The sequence below is a fragment of the Melozone crissalis genome, unplaced genomic scaffold, assembly GCF_028551555.1.
Source record: "Melozone crissalis strain CALT ecotype California unplaced genomic scaffold, PUWL_Pcris_2 ptg000041l_1, whole genome shotgun sequence".
Classification (NCBI taxonomy): Eukaryota; Metazoa; Chordata; class Aves; order Passeriformes; family Passerellidae; genus Melozone; species Melozone crissalis.
In genome coordinates this window covers 8,648,468-8,672,208 of record NW_026535819.1, presented here as the reverse complement: position 1 = coordinate 8,672,208, position 23,741 = coordinate 8,648,468, and the positions used below count along the sequence as shown (strand labels likewise).

The 23,741-nt window shown below is 44.6% G+C and overlaps 1 protein-coding gene across 1 annotated transcript in view; it reads right to left on the bottom strand.

Annotated features, from left to right (window-relative positions):
- The window catches only part of TNC (tenascin C), a 76,995-nt gene that overhangs the window by 5,940 nt on the left and 47,314 nt on the right, over positions 1–23,741 (bottom strand). Inside the window, exons 12-23 of the mRNA XM_054284016.1 lie at positions 22,981–23,253; positions 21,670–21,942; positions 19,074–19,349; positions 17,233–17,505; positions 15,234–15,506; positions 10,675–10,797; positions 9,352–9,495; positions 8,044–8,163; positions 6,383–6,526; positions 4,644–4,774; positions 3,591–3,723; positions 1,456–1,607 (exon numbers count right to left, since the gene is read on the bottom strand). Of these exons, the coding sequence (XP_054139991.1) occupies positions 1,456–1,607; positions 3,591–3,723; positions 4,644–4,774; positions 6,383–6,526; positions 8,044–8,163; positions 9,352–9,495; positions 10,675–10,797; positions 15,234–15,506; positions 17,233–17,505; positions 19,074–19,349; positions 21,670–21,942; positions 22,981–23,253 (2,315 nt within the window). The remainder of the gene's footprint in view (positions 1–1,455; positions 1,608–3,590; positions 3,724–4,643; positions 4,775–6,382; positions 6,527–8,043; positions 8,164–9,351; positions 9,496–10,674; positions 10,798–15,233; positions 15,507–17,232; positions 17,506–19,073; positions 19,350–21,669; positions 21,943–22,980; positions 23,254–23,741) is intronic.

The window sequence follows — 23,741 nt, the reverse complement described above, 5'->3', positions numbered from 1 at the left end:
GTGGTCATTTCAGCAGCCCTTCCACCAGTGGAGAGAGATCAGGGCTGAAAACCAGGGGTGTGAACATCCTTTGGAGACACCTCTCTCTCCTCCAGCTACAGAAAGAGCTGGCAACCCTGTTCTGGGCACTGGAGTGTCCTACTGTCGTAGTTTTTCAGGAGGGACTTCTCTCCCTAAGCGAACTGAAAAAAGACTATTTTAGAGGTGGTAAACTAAGAGGAAATTTAAAGTTTTGTTTCTTTACATTGTCAGTGGACAAGGAAATGTTGTGGGGGGAGGAGAAGTGTTCTGAAAGGTTTGTTTTAATTTTTTTTTTCTTTTAGTTACTGTTAATAAAATTTTCTTTATACCCTTTTAAGGTTTTGAGCCTGCTTTGCCTTTCTCCTAATCCTATCTCGCAGCAGGAAGTTAGTGTACTGGTGATAGGCCAGCCCTGAACCTGCCACATGCATTGGTGAGTTGGCCAGGAAACCTCAAAATTGGTGAAATCTCAAATTGACAAACCAAAACCCCTACACTTACCCAGGATAAAACTACCAAATTTATAGACAGGACAGCCCTACTGTGGTAATAACACTATTATCCTACTGTGATGATAACACTCATTGGTGCATTGGCCAGGAAACCTCAAAATTGGTGAAATATCAAATTGGGGAACCAAAACCACTACACCTACCCAAGATAAAGCTTCCAAATTTATAGACAGGACAGCCCTAGTGTGATACTATTATCCTAACACTATTATCTTGCTGTGAAAATAACCCACCACACTCATTGGTGCATTGGTTGGGAAACCTCAAAATTGGTGAAAAATTGGTGAACCAAAACAACTACACTTGCCCAGGATACAACTTCCAAATTTATAGACAGGACAGCCCTACTGTGATGATAACACTATTATCCTACTGTGATAATAACCCGCTACACTCATTGGTGCATTGGCTGGGAAACCTCAAAATTGGTGAAATCTCAAATCAGTGAACCAAAACCACTACACCTACCCAGGATAAAACCCCCCAAATTTATAGACAAGACAGCCCTACTGTGGTAATAACACTATTATCCTACTGTGATAATAACACTATTATCCTATTGTGAAAATAACCCACCACATTCATTGGTGCATTGACTATGAAACCTCAAAATTGGTGAGAAATTGGCAAACCAAAACAACTACACCTGCCCAGGATACAACTTCCAAATTTATAGACAGGACAGCCCTACTGTGATGATAACACTATTATCCTACTGTGATAATAACCCGCTACACTCATTGGTGCATTGGCTGGGAAACCTCAAAATTGGTGAAATCTCAAATCAGTGAACCAAAACCACTACACCTACCCAGGATAAAACTCCCCAGATTTATAGACAGGCCAGCCCTAGTGTGATAATGACACTCTGAGGGTGCCTGGATGAGCAGGACGGGATGTGCTGCCCCTGCCCCATACTCACGATCCAGCCGCCGCCGTCCTCGCCCATGTCACAGAACACCTGCAGAGGCTGAGCCTTGTCCCCGTTCAGGTAAATTGTGTAGAGCCCAGAGGTGGCTTCTCCATTCAGCAGGGCCTGGGAGCAGTCCTTGGGGTAGGGATAGAGGAGCCCAGCTGCACACACAGGGAGGAGAAAGCATTCCTTAGGAAATCAGCAGTTACAAGGAATGTGCACAATGCAGATGGCTCAGGAAAATCCCTTGTGGGGCAGCTGCAGATCCCAGGAACAGGTTTGTAATTGCATCCTGCATGCAGAACATCCACAGGATGCAGCTGGTGAGGTGAATTCTTCTTTTGAATGTGGTTTTTCACATCTGCCTACACTGGAAGTGATGGGAAGGTTAGATAACTACTCCCTGCTATGATGGGAGTGCATCCTCCAACTAAAGGCTGAAATTCAGGAGCTGTGTTATAGCAATTTTTGGGGAAAAACAAATGTACCGATCTCTGCTCACGTGACAGAAAATGGAGGGGGAATACAAAGACAGAACTTCAATCAAAAATAAATTAATTTTGAGTCTTTTTCTAGCAAGGACAATATTAAATATGTTATAAAGCCGCACTCCTAAAAAACAAAGCAAACAGCAACAGTCGAAACTACAGGAAAATGTTGTTAAGCTTTTCTTTCTGACAACAAGGCAATAAAATTATTGCAGTCAGAACAATTTCTAACCCCCCTAAAAGACCTTTTCTTTTTTTTGTTTTATTCACTCAGGTCATTCACTTTTCAGCCAATTAAGGTGTATCCAAAGGAGAGTTTTTACCTGCAGCTTCTCACAGAGTGGCTGCTGATCCTTGCCAGTGTTACACATCCCTGCCTGTGCTTCAGCTCCAGAGGATTTCACAGAATCATGGCATTGTTAAGGTTGGAAAAGACCTCTAAGATCAAATCCAACCATTAACACAGTCCCACCATCATGTTCACCACCATGTCCCCATGTGCCACCTCCACAGGTATTTTAAATACTTCCAGGGATGGGGACTCCAACACTGCTTATTCCAATTCTTTACAACTCTTTCCATGGTGAAATTTTTCCTGTTATTGAATCTAAACCTCCCTGGTGTGATTTAAGGCCATGCAAGTTTCCATCAGCTTTGGGATTTGGAGAAAAGTGGCTCTACAGGGGGCTCCTTCAGTCACTAAGAGTGACTGTCACTAAATAGTCACTAAATAATCCCTGTCAATAAATAGACACAAATGTATTTTTAGAGTTAAGGCCAGGCTTAAGCCTCTGCCTGAATGAGTCTGACACTGTTCACATGGCTGAAGGCGCCTGGTCAGTCCCTGCTCATGGTCAATTTGCCAAACATCACCTAAATTCACCCAGATTTAACTCCTCTCCTGTTTCTGGGTGTGTTGGTGAGTTCATCCTGCTCTGCACAAGCAGTGACAGGGCAGGCTCAGGGCTGGGTGATTTCTGGCAGTCCTTGGGCTGGAGCTGGTGCCAGCAGCAGGAGGGGGAATGGGGATGACTGAAGGTCCTGCTGGGCCTGAAAGGCTGGAAACTGGGAAAAGTGAGACAAATGACAGGCAAAATGTCACAGCTAATACAGAGCAACTCCCTTTTTTAATGCCAGCTGTGAAGTGACCTTCAGAGAAGCCAATTTATCCTTGCAGAGCTGTCCTGTTGGGCTGGAGCTGATGTGCAGAGGGGCTTTGAGACAGCCCATCTCAGAGAGAGGAGAAAAGCCTGCCCAGAAATCCATCTGCTCAGCCCCCAGCTCTGATCTGTGTGTGCCTCTGTGGTTTGCTTCATTTCAGCTCCAAACTCTGATTTGTTTCCCCTGCTCGCTGGGATCGATACAGGGAGAAATCAAAGTGTCAGCTGGATTTTAAAGAGTTCCTGCTGATATTTCACATGGGCAAGGCAGGATGCTTCACCAGACTGTGAGGGTGATGTGGATGGATATTGGAATTTCATCCTGCCAAGGGAAAACAGGTCTGGGAGAACAGAGATTTTTCACCAACACTACAAACAGATTAAAATCTTGTGTGGGGTCTGTGTGTCCTCACAGCAGAGCTCAGCAGTATTTAGATTATTTTAGATTAATATTCAGCATTATTTTAGATAATTCAGATTATTCTAATGTCCTTACTGGTCGTGAGTATGGTCTGGATGGTTTTGCTCCTCAGGGCCCCACTCAGGGCCTGCAGTTTCACCGTGTACTGCGTGGAGGGGCTCAGCTCTGTCAGGCTGTAGGAGGTTGTCTCAGGGTTTAGGATGACTTCCTATGGAGAAAAGAAATAATACAGGGAAATCTCAGAGAAATAAATCATAATGACCAGAATGGTTACATATTTTAGTCTGTCACATTGTTTTTTGTCATAATTATTGATGGTACTTTTAACCATCTAGATTAATTAATATAAAGCTACTCCTCTAAGATTTTTACCAAGCTAATATTTAAAAGTTCAATAAAGCCTGCCTGGAAATGAGTGTTTACCATCCTAATGTACAAGCTGGGAGGTTTGAAAGCAAGGCAGCATAAATGCTTACATGTTCTGAATGTACAGATTGTGAAATTCATAAAAAACTGGGGAACTTATCCTTTAGGGCAAGGAAATGTTGCACTCCAGTCTTTAAAAGGCTGTTTTAAAGGACTGATTTTCAGTGTGCTTGGGGAATTTGCCTTCCTGAAAATTAGAATTCTCTCCATTGATCCAGGCTGGGCATCCAGAATTTTATTTTTTCTGGGATTCACCCGATTCATATTTAAGCATTTAGTGTAATTAATTATGTAGGAAGAAATTAAATTATAGGAGAATAAGAGGCAAGTTCATCCTTCCTTAGACAGCCCTTTACACAGGGATTCCCCTGACTTTAGAAAAGTGAGTCACATCCTTTGGGGGTTTGAGTTTACTCCATGGTATCTGTTTGGAATGAAGGAAAATGTTTGTGATTTTTTCTGTATTGTGAAGGGATGAAAGGCAAAATTCAAGCTGCAATGGAGCTTCAGTTTCAGGGTATAATGTACGAAAGTCCTTTAACAGGTTTTAAAAGCATTTGTGTTCAGTCTAGCACTGAAAGAGGCAGTGAGTATTTTTAAATGTGGTGTTTAAATTAAGGCACAGGATTATGTTGCATTACTGGACTCTTCAGAGCATCTCCACTGCCCAGATTTGAGGCACAGCCCCTCAGGTTTATTTACCTTGACTGTGCCATCGATGGATTCATAGATCAGGAGATATCCAGTGACTGGAGCACGGGGAGGCCTCCAGCTCATCACAGCTGCTTCTGACTGCACCTCAGTGGCACTCAAATCCCTTGGAGCATCCAGCCCTGCAGGAGACACCACAGCAATTACATACAAAGTCAGTTCCACAGGTTATCTTGTGGGCCGTATATTAAAACAAGCCTGGAAAACAAACCTTCTCTCCAGAGAAATTTGAAATGAAAAAACACTTCAACCTTAACTTTTGTGGTTAAGAATTAATTTTCCCATTGGTAGTTTAAAATAAAGGTGTTAACTTTATCTAAGTTAAAATATTGCCTTGTTCCAGGCACCTTATTTTATGAACAGTTGCACTGAAATGTCTTTTGAGAGAAAATTGTGCATTTCATTATTTCTCACAAGAAGACAGATTGGTATTTACATATTCCCAGGAAATAAAACTCTGGCTCCAATTATGCTTTTTTTTGGAATAGGAAAACTTTTTAGAATAGGAAACTTTTATAGAATAGGAAAACTTTTCCTGCTTGGTCTGGCTCAAATCTCCAGCTTCCCTTCCCCTCTGTGATTACAGGACTGGATTGGTGTGGCTCTCTAATTAATACCCTGGGACAAGCCAAGGCAAGAAAATGAGAACCATCCCTGATCCCGCTGATGCTCATGGAAAGCCACGAGTGTGAAACCACCTGGGCACGTTCAGCAGCCAAGGAAGAGTTCCTGCTCTGAGACACTGCAGAATTGGTGATCTCATATTTTTATAAGTTTTGGTCTATTTGCATATTGGAGCTAATTCTCCAATTACAGCTTTAGGTTATGAAGTCTCATCCTGCTTGTTTTTCTCTCTTCAGCCTCACATTGTTTGTGCTCTTGGGGCTGAGATTTGGATCATTTGTCCTTGGTCCCTGATGCTGTTCAGTCAGGGACTGCATGAAAGCCTCCAGTCTTTAGCTGGATGAGAAGGTAAAAGTGTTTAATAAAAGTAGTGGACCTTTTTATAATGTGACTTGCTAAGGAGAGACTTGATTGGTTTCAAAATAGGAACATCTCACACTATTGGTTAACTATGAATAACACACTCTGTGGGACCATATTTATAAATAACCATTATAGAAAGAGTGATAATATTTTTTTTAATTCTTTCCTCTAAGATTCTCAGCCTGGGAGAAATCATCTCTGTTCTTTCTTCAACTGAACTGAGAATATCCACCTTGGGCAGCACAAGAGCCCAGCCAGGGCTGCACCCAAGATGAACCAAAATGGCCCCAAAATGCACGGCCGGGCATGGGGTCTCTCACTGTGATCAGTTCTGCTCCATTTGCACCTTGCAGTTCATTGTCCCATTCCAGCTTTAGCCCAGGCAGTCCCACCCTGCTTGTTTTTCTCTCTCCAGCCCTCAGTGTTTGTGCTCTTGGGCTGAGATTTGGATCATTTGTCCTTGGTGCCCAGCTGGAGCAGGAATTGTTTTGTCTCCCTGCTCTGTGCACAGAGCTCTCACCATCCCCTGATGTGAAGCCCAGACCCACCCACTAAAGCAGCACAGAATGTGAAAAACAGAAAAGCTAAACCTGAGGCATCACTGACAGAAAACCACCTGTGGTCAGCCCAAGCAGAAAAAGGTGATGCAAACACTATCAAAATTCAGGTTTCCAGTGAAAAAGGCAGCAGAGGAGCACAGAGCAGGTGGGCCTGGAAGGGCTGGCTGTGGGTGGGGGTGGCACCTGTGGTGAAGTGCGTGGAGAGGCTCTCGCTCCTCTGCGTGTCCTTCTGCGCGTGGACGCTCAGCCTGTACTCAGTGGCAGGCTGCAGCCCCTGCAGGTCGTACTCCACCGTGTTCCCTGACACCAGCTGGGTCACCTCCGGCTCTGAGAACAGAACACACAGAAAGAGGTGTTGATTGCATTCAGACACATCATGGTGTGTGGTATTGTCAGGGTTCCCCGTGGCAGGAAGGAAATGGTGAATCTGACTTCATGTTCTAAGGAGGTTAATTTATTATTATATTATATTATATTATATTATATCATGTCATGTCATGTCATGTCATATTATACTATATATTATATTATACTACCCATTATATTATATTACATTACATCATATTATATCATATATCATATAATATTATAGAATGTCATACTAAACTATACTACAGAATGGAGAAAGGATACTTACAGAAAGCTTAACAAGATACTTATTAAAAACCCGTGACTCTCCAGAGTCCCTACACAGCCTGAACATGATTGGTCATTAAGTCAGAACAATTCACATGTTGGATAAACAATCTCCAACACATTCCAAAGCAGCAAAACACAGGAGAAGCAAATGAGATAATATTTTGTCCTTTTTTTCTCTAAGGCTTCTCAGCTTCCCAGGAGAGAAATCCTGGCAAAAATATTTTTCCAGAAAATATGATGTGCTCAACTCTGTGCTCCACTCACTGATTTCTTTTATTCCTAGTTGGTGCAAGTGCAGAATGGAAAAAGCCCAGGGCTGTGCTGGCCCCTCTGCTGAGCCTGGGTTCCACCAGAGCCCTTTCTCTAAAAGTGTGAGCTCTCTCTAGTGTTCACAGGGATTATAACACCGCCTCTGCTTCCCAGGAAATCTCCCCTGTGTCTGCTCACGGCTGAATCGAGAGTGCTGAATTAAAACGATCAATGTTTAAATGCTTCCAGCAAAGCCCCTTCTCCAAATAACAGCCCCAGAGCTCCAGGGGCATTTGGACAGCGCTGCCAGGGATGCCCAGGGTGGGGTTGGTGGAGGATCTGGGTAGGGACAGAGGTTGGATTAGATGATCCTAATGGGTCCCTTCAGCTCTGGATATTCTGTGATTTTCCTGGAGTTACAATCAGCACCTCTTGAGAACTTTAACCTTTCAGCCCCTCAAGCCATTTCCAGCTGAGTCAGAGTAGAAATTTTCCAGAGTAGAAATCTATTTTTATTTAGGTGAAATGTACATCTTTGAGTTAAGTCTGTAGTTAGAAAACATAGCTATGTAGCCTGACTGCAAAAAACCTAAGCTCAGAGAAACTGCTTCAGTGAAAGACAGAGATAAAGGGGAGGAGACAGAGGATGATAGAGACAGAGAGACTGCTGTGAGAGCAGATGAACCTGACCTAAAAATTCTTTCTGATAAAGAAGAACTAGCGGCAAATGTCACATGAAATTCATAAAAATGAATATGTATGAATCTGTTGTGAAATTGTATGCATATGTATCTGAGAGGGGGATAAAAAGGGACTTGAAGTTCCCAGAGGTACACAAGTCATTTTAGAGGAACAATTCCCACACGTGTCCAGCGCTGTAATAAACATACCGGCTTTACAACTTCCACAAAAGTTGTGGAGTTTTGTTTATCTCTGCAAAACACAGCTCCTCTCACCTTTCTCAGAAGAGTAGGACACCACGTAGTTATCCACAGCAGCAATGGCTGGCTGCCAGGTTGCCAGAGCCTCAGAGTCTGTGATGTTCACCACTACCAGGCCTGATGGGCTGTCCAGAGCTGGAAGAAAAACAGATTGAAGGAACTGGACAAAAACAGATTGAAGGAATTTGACAAACATTCTCAGCTCTGTGCAATGCTCTGCTGTAAATTCATGAGAGAAAATGCCCAAAACTCAGTGCAGCTTTTATGGCTCCCTCTGGAATAGTGGAGTTCTGCAGGAAAGACGTCAGTGCCTATGAAGAGACACCAAAACCTTCTCTGGAAAGGGAGGTCAGTGCTGGAAGAGATGAAATTCTGGAAACAAACAGAGCTAACCACGTTCTCAGATCACTCTTGATACCATCAATCTCAACAGCTCTGTCAAAGCTGACATATTTCTCTCAACACTCTCAAATCTGGGTTGTTTTTTAGAACAAATTCAGGAGACAGAACTGAGAAAAATAACCAAAGTGACAGCAGCTGATGGCCACTGTGACCTTCCAGCAGCTTGTTTGGAACAAACCAATCCCACAGCCAGCCAGGCATCCAAAATCCCCCCATGTCCTGCTTTGCCTCCTCTCAGGACTCCACTTTTCACACAGGTTTATGCTCTCCCTGAATTAAGATGGGATCTTTGCCTCCAGAGCAGCTGGAATGGGTTATAAATCTCCTGTCATTATCAGTACTCATCATCTTGTTCTTTGCCTCAGCTCTCTGAATGTTTGTCAGCTCCCAAAAAGAATACAAGGAGGGGTCAGCAGGAGCAGAGCGAGGCCTCATTGTCTGCAGGGATATTTAAAAAAAAAATCAGGAGACAGAATACTGAGAAAAACATTGAGAGAATATTTAAGAGAATGTTTTTATGCTTAGGACAGTCTGGAGCTTGGGACATGTGAAGTCCACAACAGAAATTGGCCTGAACTGCTCAGCTGAGCTGGGCCTTGGCTCCCTCATCTCAAAACCAGCATTAATTAAAAAAAAGAACCAAAGAAACTTTTGATTTTTTTTTTTTCTAGTGAATTAGAACAGTAAATACATTAATTGTCTCCATCTCACAGGTTTATTTAGCATTTAGCAAATGGGAGCCTGACCAAATTTACAAGTTCCATCTTTATGTAAAATGCAAAGACAAAGAAGGAGTGGGACAAAGAGCTTCCTACAGTTTGTGTGGGCAGCAAGAATGGGATCTTGGTGAGTCTGCAGCTCCAGTCTCTGAGTCAGATGAGCCATTTAAAGAGCTGCTATTTGCTGCTTTTATGTTATTACCTGTTTTCAGGATGCCAGAGACGGGCTCGCTTTCTTCAAAGCCTTTCACAGAGATGACACTGACGTTGTAGTCCACACCTGGGACCAGCTTCACCAGCTTGGTCCTTGTCTTGCTCCCTTCGACTGTGACAACATTTGGAGTACCTAGGGTGGGGCCAATGCCAAGGGATGAGTGACACAGTACGCCAGGAAATGCTTGAAGGGTGTTTTTCAAGTTAAAGATATTTTAGCCACCATGGATGTGCTTCTACAGCAGGAGAGGAATTTTCTCAGTTGGTTACAACCACTGGTGTCAAATATTGTTGCCTTAACACCTAAATCTAAGCCATTGGTTTGTATTTAGTAAGAAAAATTAACATTTTTAGTGGAAGGTGTCCCTGTCTGTGACAGGGAGTCAGAATGAGATCAGCATAATGGTGCCTTCCTGTGCAAACCATTCAGTGATTTCTGTTCAGAAAAATACAATTTCCCAGACAAGGTGTAAGCAGAAATCCCAGCAGTCTCTTCATGGGAGTACAAACACCTTGGGGACAGGACTTTCAGTTTAGATCTGCCTTGTTTATGGTGAGGGCTGGAAGATTCTCCTTTACCCCCCTCATTTAGACTAAAGATACAGTATTTATTTTGAAAGGTGCTCTGTGTGTGGCTGAGGACTTAGCACCCATCTTTGCTCCAAATTCTGGGTTTATTCCAGGAAAGCACTTAGAGAAGTGCCTAACTTTATGACTGGATTCCTGCTCTTCTGTGGGACCAGTGTATTTAAAGCTGCACATGTGCTTCCAGGCTATATTGTCTAAAGATCTAAATCTTTCCTTGTCTCAGTCAACAGCAGCAGCTTTTTTTGTGCTGATGTCTTTTGGTGCTGATGTCTCTAGTGTTTGTTCTTTAGCTGTTTCGCCTCAGAGATGTCCCTAAATTAGATTAAAACTCTGTTAAAGTAGAGGAAACTTTTGAAGTTGGACACTAAACCAGAATGAGACAATGTTGGGGAGCACTGCCTTGAAAAGTTATTATAACCATGGATTCTGATTATTATTTCCAAGGGCCATCTTTTCCAGTGTGCTCAGCTCATGAAGTGCCTACAAAATGATGACAGTTTGGAAACTAATCCTTGCTGAGGAGGTTCAGACAGAGAATTCTTAGGAGCACAACCATTCCAGCATCCACCTCTGAGCCCTGCCCATGGGATGTGGGCACGGTGCCCAGACAGAGGTTGGCTGCACTGCCCCATTCCTGAAGAAGAAAAAGAGGTGATCTGTGCAAGATCACCTGGGGGATGCCCTGAAAGGAGGGCTGGCAGCCCAGCAAACCCTTCCTGCTCACCTCCTGTGACAGGGACGTAGGAGATCCGGAAGTTTTCCACGCGGGAGCGAGGAGGGGTCCAGCTGACTGTGGCAGCATTTTCTGTGATGTCAGAGAAGGAAATCCCCTTGGGAGAGCCAACCACTGTCAGGGGAGAACAGAGAACACACCACACAGGAGGAAAAGGTGAATCGTTTGTTCATCAGTCCTTAGTCCTGTTTATCAGTCCTTGATTTGTTTTATCACCCTAAACCATGAGCTGGTGCTGTCAGTGTTCTGCTCTGAACAGCATTAATGCAGGGGGTACAAAACTGAAGAGTTTTATTACAGAAACAACCTATTTGGTCCAAATTTTCTTTTTTTCAGGACCAATCCAGTATTGCAAAGGTTAAAAATACCCAATGTGTATCTACATATAAAAATAACAGAGATTTCAGTGCTGTAGAATAGCAGGAGGAACATGCACATTCTGCTATCCATGGTATGCTGTATTTAAGATTTTTTCTATCCCAGTTTCACTTGGAGGATTTTTAGACTTTCCGCTGAGCCCCAGAGCCCTCTGTGACACACAGCAGTGACAGCCATGGACAGATCTCCCTTCCTGAGCATGAAGTTCCTAATGCAGGATGCTCCAAGGAGACCTGGATCAGGTGTGGGAGCCCCTCAAGGCTCCTCTCAAGGACTCACTCCTGGAACTTCTGTTGGCTTCAAACCAGAAGCAACAAGTTTTTCCTCCTGGAACCTCTCCCTGAGCCCATGATTTTTCTTTCAAGCACATCCATCCAGAGGACATCCAAGTACAGCCATCATGGGGAAGGTACCTGCAGCTCTTTGTCATAAAACTCAGCCTTTCCCTGTCAGAACATGAGCATTGCATTTGCCCACGTAAATTAAATCAGTGAGCTGGGCAAACAAAGCCCAAATTTTACCAAAAATAACCCACACTTAAACTCAGCATGTATCTGAAACATTCCAGTTGGAGGCTTAATTAAGATCCTGCAGAACAAGCATGGAAAGGGCTTTGGAAGGACGTGGTAAAAAGAGCTGCGTCTTCCAGGTTTACATTGAGCATCCCATTTCCAATCTTTCCAGATTTTTTTGGCTGTAACCAAAACAACCCTGAGGTATTAAAAAATAAACATCACACACAGAGCAGGCCTTTAGAACAAAGAGGAGAAATCCCAAACATCAGCCACATGAAGAGGAGTGGAGACAGGCTGAGAGCAGGGAAAGGGGGGCAAGAGGAGGAAAAATAAAATAGGGATTGGGCTTGAAATAGCTTGGAAAGAACATTTCTGCAGGAAAGGAGTCAGAGGCTGTTTGTTCCATGTGTCCTCAAAGCAGCAGGGCACTAAATCAACTGAAAGGCAAGGAAAGAAAAACAACTGAGCTCTCAAGAGAAATGTAAATTATGTCTCTGGAGCTCACTAGAAGTGTTGTGTTGGTGAGGTTTGCTCACAAGCCAAGGGAAGAAAAGAATTACAGATAAGAAAGGAAGAAAGGTGGGGTTGGAAAAGCTACGTGGCACAAAAAGGTGCTGCTGGTTTGGATACAGGATGAAGGAAATGAGAGAAAATAAAGAAAAGGTAGGCAAGACAGAGAAATTAAAATTAGATTGGTTTTGCTTTACATTATAGGTGGCCTGAGAGGCTGAAGAAAAAGAGAAGTGGTGATTTTGGAGACCAAACAGATGGACCAGCACTTGGTTTGCATACACATGGAGAATTTCACCCTTTCCCAGAAAATAAAATCCCCAATCCGTCCCACTTGGACTCTGCTGTGCACATTTCCATGGGCCTCAGGCTTGTTTTCTGCACCAGGTGAGCTGCATGACAAAGAGCAGTAAGAAGAGCTTTGATGTGAGTTTTCCACATCCCCAAATCCCCCAGCTGCAGTTTCCTGGGAGAGAACCTGGCAGGAAACACAATGGACCATCAGAGCATCTGTCCTGGAATGAATCCCAGAGATGGGAGAGATTTGCACCTTGGAGCACGGGAAAATGAAAAAGAAATGAATGAAATCATCTTCTTGGGCTACCTGAAAGCCAGAATGAAGCAGGCATGGAAAGCAGCCAGTGAGATCCTGAGCTGGCACTCACAGAGAACCTCAGGGCATCTGTGGGGCAGGCACAGTGAATTATCTTTATCCTCCAGCATTGTCCCCAAAGAGGTGTGTGAGGGACAGGGAGCTGCTAAAGCACCCAAGGTACCTGAAAGAGGCTGTTTTGTAGGGATTTGTTTTGCTAATTGTTCTTTCACTCCCAGCAGACTAGAGAAAGATGTTCCCTGGCTTTCTTCTCCCACTCAACAGCAAGCAGCAGGTTGCATTAATCACAAATCAAGAGCACGTGAAGTGTTTTGTGATCATCTCAGGGAAAAAAAATGCTGTCACAGTGTGGCAAAACACCACTGGAAGAAGAGGAAAGGAGCAGCATGAGACTCACACCTCCCACAAGGATATTAATTGGACCATAGATGTGTTGTGATCTCCCAGTGGGGGTTAAATTGCACCTTAACTGAGATTTTACAGATAAAATTCTAAAAGGCACCAACCATGACAGCAGCGGTGGATAAACCCCCTCTTCAGGAATAGAAATATTTCCTTGCAACCACACTGGAAGTGCTATAAATACCCACATGTTTGTGCAATAATCCACTCCTAAAAAAGAAATTAGTTGTCTGCCTTGGCAGCCACCCACCCAATGTGGTGTAACCTGCAGCCCAAATTATTTAGCTGGGGTTTTGTGGCTTTATTGTCCATTATTCATGGGCTATTTACAGCTGACAAACATCTCTTGGGCTATTGGCTCCAGCAGGTGACATGTGCTAAATCTCCCCGCAAGGGCTGCACAGGGACGTGGTTATGAGGAAAATGATAACTCTCAGTGACTTCCATAAATCTCCTGGAGTCACTGAGGATGGAGACCTGATGCTGAAAAGTGCAGGGGGTTTTAAACACCCTCTGCATTAGGAGTCAACAGCTTAGGGCTCATGTGTGTCCTTTTTTGTCTAGGGGTATTATTAGTTGTTTTGTGACTAGGTTGATAAACCATGGCTGGAGGGTTGAGAGTTGGTCAGTAATTCATCAGTTGTCTCTAGGGAGGGTAGTGAGAGAGCTGGGAATGTTATTGAGATGAGGATTGGTGGGATTCCTAGGAAGGATGGGCTTGAATATTGGTGGAAGGAGCTTCAGTTCATGGTCAGGTTCAGGGGGTAGTGCTGGCCAAGGGGGGCTGCTGGTGCAGGTTCTGCTTCATCGAAGTGTCTGGGGCATGGTAAGGGTGGCCTGGCTGTTTATGTAGGGATGGGATGGCAGGAGGGCAGCTGAGCCCACAGGCAGCAGGGTGGAGGATGAGGAGGAAGAGGAGGAGAAGCTGTTCAACACTGAGGTATTGCTGCTGGCAAATGCCTCCTTTAGGCATTCCTGCCTCTTTGCTCACTCATGGAGTGCTGAGCTGGGAGGGATCCCAAAGATCACCAAATCCAGCCCCTGTCCCTGCCCAGACCCCGTCCAGCCAGGGGGAACCTGGATGTGGGACCAGCTTCTCCCTGATTTGTCCACCTTTGTTATCAAAACTCCCTCAGAAATCAGGTCACGTAGAAACAGCAAGGGTCTGGAGATTTAAATCTCTTATCATTACCCCAGTTTCAAAAATCCTATGAAACTTAAGATCCTTATCCCACTCTGCATATAAATAGAGCTCTTGTTAGAACCATTGAACCATGGAATATCCTGAGCTGGGAGGGACTGAAGGGATCATTCAGTGCCACCCCTGTCCCTGTCCCAGAGCAGAGATGGGAGCTGTCCCTCGGGAAGAGCTGCACCCTCTGGTGAGATCTCCTGTCTCATCCTTTTCCTTTCCTCCATTAATTAATTAGATTTCAAATTACCACATTTTCACAAGCTCAACATTTTTTAAAGACCAAATTTGGCTCATGAGACTGTGCGTCATATGCTTCAGGTTTGAATGTGTTTCAGAATGAAACCACGATTTTGGTGTGGAAAAAAAAGATTGAAACGCTTCATTCAAAAGTGCCAAAATGAAACGCTTCAATTATGAACTTGAATCAACGCTTTGATTTTGCAAAGAAACTCAAGTCAATTTGAATTACCCAGCACATGTTGCTCCTGGTAAGATCAGTCTAAATTAATGATGCCTAGGCCTTTGCTGATCAAGCCATAAATAAACTTCTCAATGGCCCTGGTAAATTCATTTTGTCATAACTCTTTCCTAGGGAGGTAAACTGTTGTGCAGAGCTGAGATGTAATTAGTCACAGAAAATCACTGAAAAGGCTGATGCACAGACAATATTTCTTGGCCCTCAAAGACACTGTTTTAATTGCCACACTCTGCTGCCTGACCAATTCCTGACCATTAAAGTAATTTAATTAAACCATATTAAACAGACAGTGACAAAGCTTGGGAAGCTGGGACTGATCACAAACAACCACACCACACTGAAGCAGTGACTTGGACAAGGGACATGCAGGAGACACTTTCAGGGTACCTACGGGACAGCACGAGCTGGCTGTGAGGAGGAGCAGGGAATGTCACACTTTTCCCTCTGCAAAGACAATACCTGTGGATGCTACTGTGTTTACAGGCTGGGAACGTTGTCCACTGCTAATTCCATAGAGCTCAATCTCATATTCAGTGCCCTCTTTCAGCCCTGTTATGTCCTGGGTGCGCTCATGGCCTGGCACTATCAGCTCCAGGGGGTCAGATTTCCTTTTGGTGTCCCTGATTTTTAGAACAAAGCTGTTGAAAACCCCTTCATCTGCTGTCCAGGAGAGACGGAATCCATCTGGGGTTGCGTCTGAAACCAGGAGGTTGTCGACCTCAGGTTCTGCTTCTAAAAAAGGAGAAGATAGCAGTGGGGAAAAGAAAAAACGATTTTTTAATCAGTTGATCAGAGACCTGCCTGAGGTCTGGCTATAGCACACTGCAAGAATCCGACCACAGTTCAAAGCAAGGGGAACAATCTGCCAGCTATTAAAAAAAAAAAAAAAAAAAAAAAAAAAATTAGTGTTATACAGAAGAGGATAAATGTGAGTGTGTGCAGGCCCATTCTAACTTTCACTCTTGAACAGCAAACCACTGCATGGACACACAGGTTTGTCCCCCACATGCAGAGTTACACATGCTAAAGGTGAGTTTCCTGGGCATTTATCCCTCCCTACCTGTGTGACACATTTATGGCCAATAAAAACAAGCTCTTGTTACAGAACTGCATCTCTGGAACATTGTCAGAGCTGTCTCTGCTAGGAGGACAACATAGAAGCCACTGAAAATTCTTTTTCTCCATGCAAACCCCTAATTTCATGCACTTCTGGCATCAGTGATGATTCTGATCTGATGAATCCTTTACTGTGCTCTTTAACAGCAAAGAGGAACCATGAAAATTCCTCTCTTCAACAGCATCCTTCAATCTAAATGCAAGAGCTGCTGCCTTTGGTTAATGAACCCATTCAAAAGGATCCCAAGGGCTGTAAGTAATTAATTACCTGCAAAACACCTCTAACTCATATGGTCAGGCACCATTAGCTAGAGAAATGCTGCTGGAGTGTTTGTGTCCTACAGCACCTCCAGTGCAATCCTTCCTTCCACACACAGCCATTCCTATTTATTTCCTCTCAAACCTCCCACCAAATGCAACCCTTCCTTCCACCCATAGCCAATCCTATTTATTTCCTCTCAAACTTCCCACTAAATGCAATTCTTCCTTCCACACACAGCCATTCCAATTTATTTCCCCTCAAACCTCCCACTTCCAGTGCAATCCTGCCTTCCACAGACAGCTAATCCTATTTATTTCCTCTCAAACCTCCCACAAAATGCAACCCTTCCTTCCACACACAGCCAATCCTATTTATTTCCCCTCAAACCTCCCACCAACTGCAGTTCTTCCTTCCACACACAGCCATTCCTATTTATTTCCCCTCAAACCTCCCACCAGATTCCCCTTCCCAGCTTCACTGCTGCCCAGCCAGGAATGTGCAGATGAGAGCCGATGGTTCTGGGGCTGGAGAACCAGCCTGCAATCCTTTCCCAAGAAAGCTCAAGTGCTGCTGGAACTCAGCAGCTCTGATGGGGTTGGAAGCATGAGCTGGTTTGAGGAGAGAGGTGCCAGCTTTGGGGTGGCAATGATCCCACTGTGGGTGGAATTACACAGAGAGGGAAAAGAGGAGGCCATGGGAAGAAGTCCATGGCTGTTCCTGAAGCTCCTGGTGGGTGGAACGTGGGAGGATGCTGCTGTTGGAGAATGCTGATGTGCCCAGCTGTTAACAAGACGAGCTCTGCATGCAGCCATTCTTCTTTCAAGACTTTGTTAGAGGTACCTGCAAGACCAGAAGGAACTTTCACCCCTCAGGCCCCCACATGCTCCTCCACAGGATCCCTCAGAGGGAAACATCCAGTTAAAGGGAACAGAATTCCACCGGTCATGACGGAGTTACGTGGAGCCACGATGCAGAGAAGGATGCAAAAAGCCAAGGTTTGCATGAAACATCTTCCATGTGAGAAGGAAAGTGAGAGAGAAAAGGGGTGGAAGGGAACAAAATTTGCTCACATTGAAATACCTGTAACAGCCAGGGCGCTCAGGGGCTTTGTTTGGTGCCCCTTGGCAAACCCATAAAGCAAAACCTCATAGCCAATGCCAGTAATTAGGCCTTTGAGCTTCAGCTCCCTCTGGGCTCCCGAAAGGAGGAACTCCTGTGGGTCCAGCAGCTTGCCAGAATCCACCACGACTACTAGAAAGTTGTCAAAGGCATTATCCGATGCCATCCAGGACACTGTGAACCCATAGGGGTTCACATCTGACACTGTAAGGTTTTCCAGTGGGGGCATGGCCTCTAAAAGAAGGGAAGGTGCAAAAACACACACACAAAAAAAAAAAAAAAAAGAAAAGAAGTGAAAAACATTGCAAATTAGAAAGTGTCACAGATTCCATCAAACAAAAAATCACATTTTTCCCCCTAGTGTGGATCTAATAGTCAGGACCACAAGATGAGGATTTTCAATGGAGCTCAATTTTGAATTTTTCTCAAGGATGTCTCAGCACCTCCTCTCACAAGCTCCACTGGAACCCCTCCCAGGCTCCCTCTGTGAGGATAGTTCTGCTGCTGCCCTTTCACTGTAAGAAAGTTATAACCAAAACTGCTTTAGAAATGCTGCACATAAAGCTTTCAATTATTTTTACTTCCCTCCACTGTCAGTGCTTTAGGGACAAGCCTCAGTTTGGGCATTCACAACTGCTGTATTTTCCTTCTTTACCTATTGCCTGTGAATATCTCCAGTGTTAGTTTTCAGTGCTGGAGGGGTCGGAGGTGCCAGAACAGGAACATTCATCACTCAGGGTCACAGCCAGTGCAAATCAGCTGTTGCTGGGCTCTGTTGACAACTTAAAGAAATTCCACTGAGGGCTCCTTTTTCACATCAGTGTGACATTTGTCAAAGTGAAAAGATGTGGGAAACACTTCAGAATTTATCCACTAAGTCTCATCAAAAATAAAAGGTCACAAGTGTATTTTTTGTCAGTGTATTTTGCTCACTCAAAATCTGACAAGTCAAGTAGGAAGATGAGGTGGCTCTGCTAAGCCCTGGCCTTGATCCTGGAGCCCAGGCACTGCTTGTATTTCTCCAAAGGATTTGTCCAGCCTTGCTCTGTTGGCTCAGGAGCTGATTCAGCCAATCTTCCAACCACTCAAAACTCCACTCACTTCAGAAAACACCACTTAGTTAAAGGCTGAACCTTCTCCTGAAAAGGGCTTTGGGTTTGCTTTTAACATTTCACAAACACTGAAAAGGATTTTGTTTGAACTTGCCATAAAAATTCCCCCCTGAAGAGTTATAATTTGGAACTCCCTATGTATTTATATCTACACATTTGAGTAGTCATTTTAGAGATATTTTTTGCATCTTATTTACTTCTAATCAAGCAATCCCCAAGATTTACGTATTGGGTAGGTCCCTGGAAGGGAACATCCTGGGACAGGAGGTGCTCCAGGAGCCAGTCAAGTCTAAGCAGCAGGCAAAGTTCTCCCTCAAACTTCAGGAGTTATAAAAGATTATTAGAAATGAGAGAAAGGCTCCAGAGGGGTCTTAATGACAGAATCATAAAATCACAGAATAATTTGTGTTGGAAAGGACCTTAAACTCATCCAGTTCCATGGGCAATGATGCTTTCCACTATCCCAGCTTGCTCAGAGCCCCATCCAATCTGACCTTTTAACTCCCTTTAAACTAATCCTGCTCCTAGGAATTTTTTTAAGGTCAACATTCCTGTTCTGACCCCTCCTTGCAGCAGGTTTCCAAACAAACCTATCGCTGCTGGCAAGGCACTTCATGCTGGGGAGATCCTTTTTGGGTTACACACATTTCCCCGAGCCAAGAAAGGGCCTCCAAAGCTTGGAGCAGGTACCTGTGGTGACAAAAGCAGTGAGGGGCTCTGTGTGGACACCTGCCCTGGTGGTGCCCTGAATGTGAATGTCATAGGCAGTGTGGTCTGTGAGCCCTGAGATGTGGGCGCTGCGGGCGCCCCCCGGCACCGTCAGCTCCTGGGCTTCCTGTGCCGCCAGGGAATCTTGGATTTTGATAACAAACGTGGCAAAGGGCCCGGCTCGGGTGGTCCAGGACAGGTTGAAGCTGTCAGGGGTAATGTTTGTGAGGGCCAGAGTGCCCAGCTGTGGCTCAGCCTCTGGGGGAGAAAGGAACACAGATGAGCAGACAGCTTTACTCAAGGGGGAATCAGCAGAGGAGGGATTGGAGGTGCTCAAAAATAATGGTTTAGTCTTGTTTTGCTGTGGTTGAATAAAAAATAAAATAATTTAAAAAAAAAATATAAAATAAAATAAAATAAAATATAAAATAAAATAAAATAAAATAAAATAAAATAAAGTGAAATAAATGAAAAGCAGCCTTGCAAGAGCTGTTTTCTCAGGTTTTGGAAAGAAGCCACTGAAATTAGTGCTGACTTTTATATTTTTTTCATTAAATTTTCTTAAATAAACTCAACTTGCCCAATGAAATCTGGGCCTGGTTTACAGAAGCATCAACAACATGCACATGCAAATTGTGGGAATTCCACACTGGGAATTTGATGGGAATACAGACCCACAGCAATTCCAAAATAGAGAAAGTTGGATTCAGGCAGGAATCCTTGAAATCACAGTCCAGGTTCTGTTTGGTGTTTCTGTTGCCTGGAGTTGTAGATACTTCTATTTTTGGTCTCAGAGGTTTATGAGGGATTTCAGGGATTATCTCAGCACTAATCTCAGGCCAAAACCTCCCTGGAATCCACAGATAAGGTGTTCCTCATCCTCTGATTAGGCACAATCAGAGAATGTCTAATAAACAATAAACCCCACAACCCTGCTCTTACTCTCCTTTCTGACTGTTCAGTGGTCAGGGCACCTCCTTAAGAAGCCAAAACTTTCCTTTTCTGCTGGAGAAAATTCAAATTCACATCCTTGCCCTGCCAGGAGAGAAACTTGTCCTTCAGGAGAGGGAGAGCTCCTTACCCATTCTCTTTTTAAACTTACACTTAGCACAAAAATCATTAAAGTTTCATTAAAGCCCAGAGAGAGAACAAACACGACCCAAGTCAGAGGGTCAGAGAATCCTGGTTTTGCTCTCTGGGCTGATTTTCTAATTCTTATGTTGCCAATTGAGTAGGAACAAAGAACACCTTGGGAAATGCACCCAGTGAGACATAGAAAAATAATGATGGAAGAGTGATCCATGCTGGGAGAAGTGAGAGAGAGGATCCCACCGACAGAGAGTGGTGAAAGAGTGAAATCTTTTTCTTTGCTAAAACAGGTACTGCTGCAAGATGTTCCAACTTTTGCTCATGTCCCTTATTGCAAGACTTTTAAATAATAATCCAGCTCCTTTTCTGGAACTGTCTGGGAAGAGGTGAAGGAAGTGGCCCCGATTAAGGACACAGATGTCACAGATGTCATGCTATCAACCAGTGACCATGGGTGCCTTCATGGCCAGCAGGGAAGGTACCACCATGGTGCTCTTGAAGACAGGCAAGGAGATGAGAAAATATCCACAAAGCAAACAGGCTTGGGTGGAAAACCCAGGAAATCTGAGCCCTCAGCCCCACATGCAGCTCAGAGAGGGCAAACTGAGCCTTTCCAACCTCATCCTGGCATGGCCACATTCTTCACATGCCACCTGCATCCATGGTCAGGCACATTCCCATCATGACAGCCTGACTGCCAGGAATGTTACATGCAAAATGAGCTGGAATCATATCCTCAGGCAAGTCTTAGTGATCTCCTGCCATCCTGGAATCACCACTACAACCCAGGGAAACAAGACAGGCTGTGGAGACTCAAAGGGAGCAATGCAAGGGACAGAGTGGTGGGCTGACCACCAAGACAAGGGAAATTCGTTTTTTGAGCCCTGCTCTGTGCTGAGAACATAAAAATCCTGGGCAGAGAAAATATGAGAACCAGCAGAAGGTGGCCAGACCACTCCATGCAGGTTGGGTTGATCATTTCACATGCGGCACGGAACGCCCACCAGGGATGCAAATGCCTCGGGAGACATTTGGGTTTAAGGAGGACAAAACTGACATGCAGGAGCCTCTCCAGGCTGAGAACCACACGAAGGCCTCTCTCCCACCCCCAGCAAAGCAAGTGAGGGTGGGATGAACAACTTCATTCATGATCAAGTGCAGAGATGCTGAGTGAAAGACATCAACCATCTGGAGCGAGGCAATTATATATACACTGAACTTGCAGAGGGGTGTGTATATATAAGGAAACCATCATGGTTCACTACTGCCTCTCTTAATGCTGGGGGCACTTTTTCAGCCTTTTCCATTGCCACAGACCTTTTTCCAAGCCCTCTCAGTGTATTTCAGCCTCCCCTCATGGTTGGAAGGATCCATGCTATAATTCCCCAAGAGAACGATGATGAGTTGGAGCCACGTTGTAGAGCAGTTTGGTGGACAGCAAGAGAAAGGAGAGTAAAAAGCAAACCTGGAAGGTGAAACAGTGAAATACCTGTGGTTGCCATGACTGTCAAGGTCTGCCCACCTTGCCCATCAATTACCCCATGGAGCTGGACTGTGTAATTAGTGGCAGCTTTGAGGTTGGTCACTACAGAGTGCCGGGAGTCCCCTGGCACTGTGAGCACCAGGGAGTCCAAGGGGAAGTCAGAGTTCCTGACTTCCAGAATAAAGTGGTCAAAGGCCTTGTCCTGTGCCTCCCAGGCGAGTGACAGGCTGGCTGAGGTAGCGTTTGATACACTGAGTTTGCTAAGGAGAAGTTCCTCTACTACGGGAAGAAAAAACAAATGGAAATGTATCACAGTTATCAAAAGCCAAAGCAATAAAATAAATTAATAGAGAAGTTTGAATTCACACAACCACGGGTCACAAGGGTCACCCAGCCTTGTGTTTCCCCATGTTTCCCATATTCCTGCTGCCACCCATCATCAAATGAGAATATTCACAGTCTGCTGCTGCTGGAAATTGATATTATATTATCTGATAGCTGAGATTGGATATTTTGCTTTCACTGACCACATTACTCCATTCCTATGGCAAATCACTACAGCAACTTTTCCTAGAGGGGCAAAATTTGGTGGAGGTGTTTAACAATCATAACACGAGCCATTATCTGCCTACATAACAATGTTCTGTTTCCGTAGTCCAGTCCTCACTTCCCACTCTCATCCTGAACATTTGACTTCCCTGTCTTTTCTGGGAAAGCTGTCAACTGTAAAACCTTGAAACGTTCAACCTGCCAACAACTCAGTGCCTGCCTATTCCCTTCTCTGACTTCAACTCAAATGGACTTTTCAATCTCTCACCCAACACAACCTGAATAATTGAATCTAAATTCAAGCAGTGAAAGTGCCTTGCAAGATTGTGCTGGCACAGACTGAAATGTGCTTGACATCTTTTAGGTAAATCTGTGTCTAGAAATCAGCTTATCTGAGAGAAGCTGTGTCCTCTCTGAGCTGTGGGACAGATGCACACATAGGCTGAAAGGTGAACATAAGGAATCATCTCCCACTTGGTTCTTGGGATATTTGCTTTGCTTCTCTTCTGCCTCAAAGGCTGCCCCATGATGTCTAGACTCATGGTGTGAATGAAACCCCAGCACGATGGGATTGCCTGACTTTGCTGGATGGGCTGGTGGCTCAAATTCAAACATTCCCAGCTCACAGTATTTCTGGTCGATCTTCCTCAGAAGGCAGAAGGTTGGGAAATGGGTGAGCTGTGGGGTAGCTGAGGGCAGGGAAGGGGCCACGACCTGTAAGGAAGAGTTCAAAAAAGCAGAGTTAGCAGTGAGGCAGGTTCTGTGTACCTGTGGTAGCTGCAGCACTGATTGCCTGTGTGCGGAACCCGCGAGAGATCCCGGAGAGGTAGACAATGAAATCAGTGCTGGGAGAAAGCCCTGAGATATGAGCAGTCCTTGAGTTGCCAGACAGGTTGAACTCCATGGGCTCCAGCAACCTGTTAGAATCAATAATTTCAATGGTAAAGGCGTCGAAGTCGCCGGTGGAGGCTGTCCAGGAGAGGTTGAAGCTTTCGGGGGTAATGTCGGAAACCGTGAGCTCAGCAACGCCGGGCTGCTCTCCTGGGGAGGGAAACAACACCCGTCAGAAGGGCCCCGGCCTCCTCCTGCTCTCAAAGGCTCCTCTCTGCCCTGCTGGTAGCACTGCCAGCCGGGCAAGGGCGTGTGAGTAAAAGCTTGTTACGAGCAGACAGGTACTAAGGGGAGGAAATGAAATTAAAGCGTCACAAAATGTTAGATAAGAAAAAAAAAATTAAAATAACATTTAAAACTGTGGTTATTTTTCTTTCCCAGCCGTGTCTTTGAGGTCCGAGCATGAAAGCAGATGCAAAAGGACTGTCTTGAATGCCCCTGGGGCATTTGGAAAAGACGGCTTCCAGTTTTAGGAGAAGCTAAAACCAAAGCTGCTGCTTTATCCAAAGGAAAATCTTGTGTTTTGTTTACTCTTCTACTTTCCCTTTCAGCTTAAGTCTGTGAAAACTGGCTTGTAATTTTGGAGCTGGAGCCAAAATGCAAAACAGGGAGAGATGCCTTGGGGTTTCTTCCTCTCT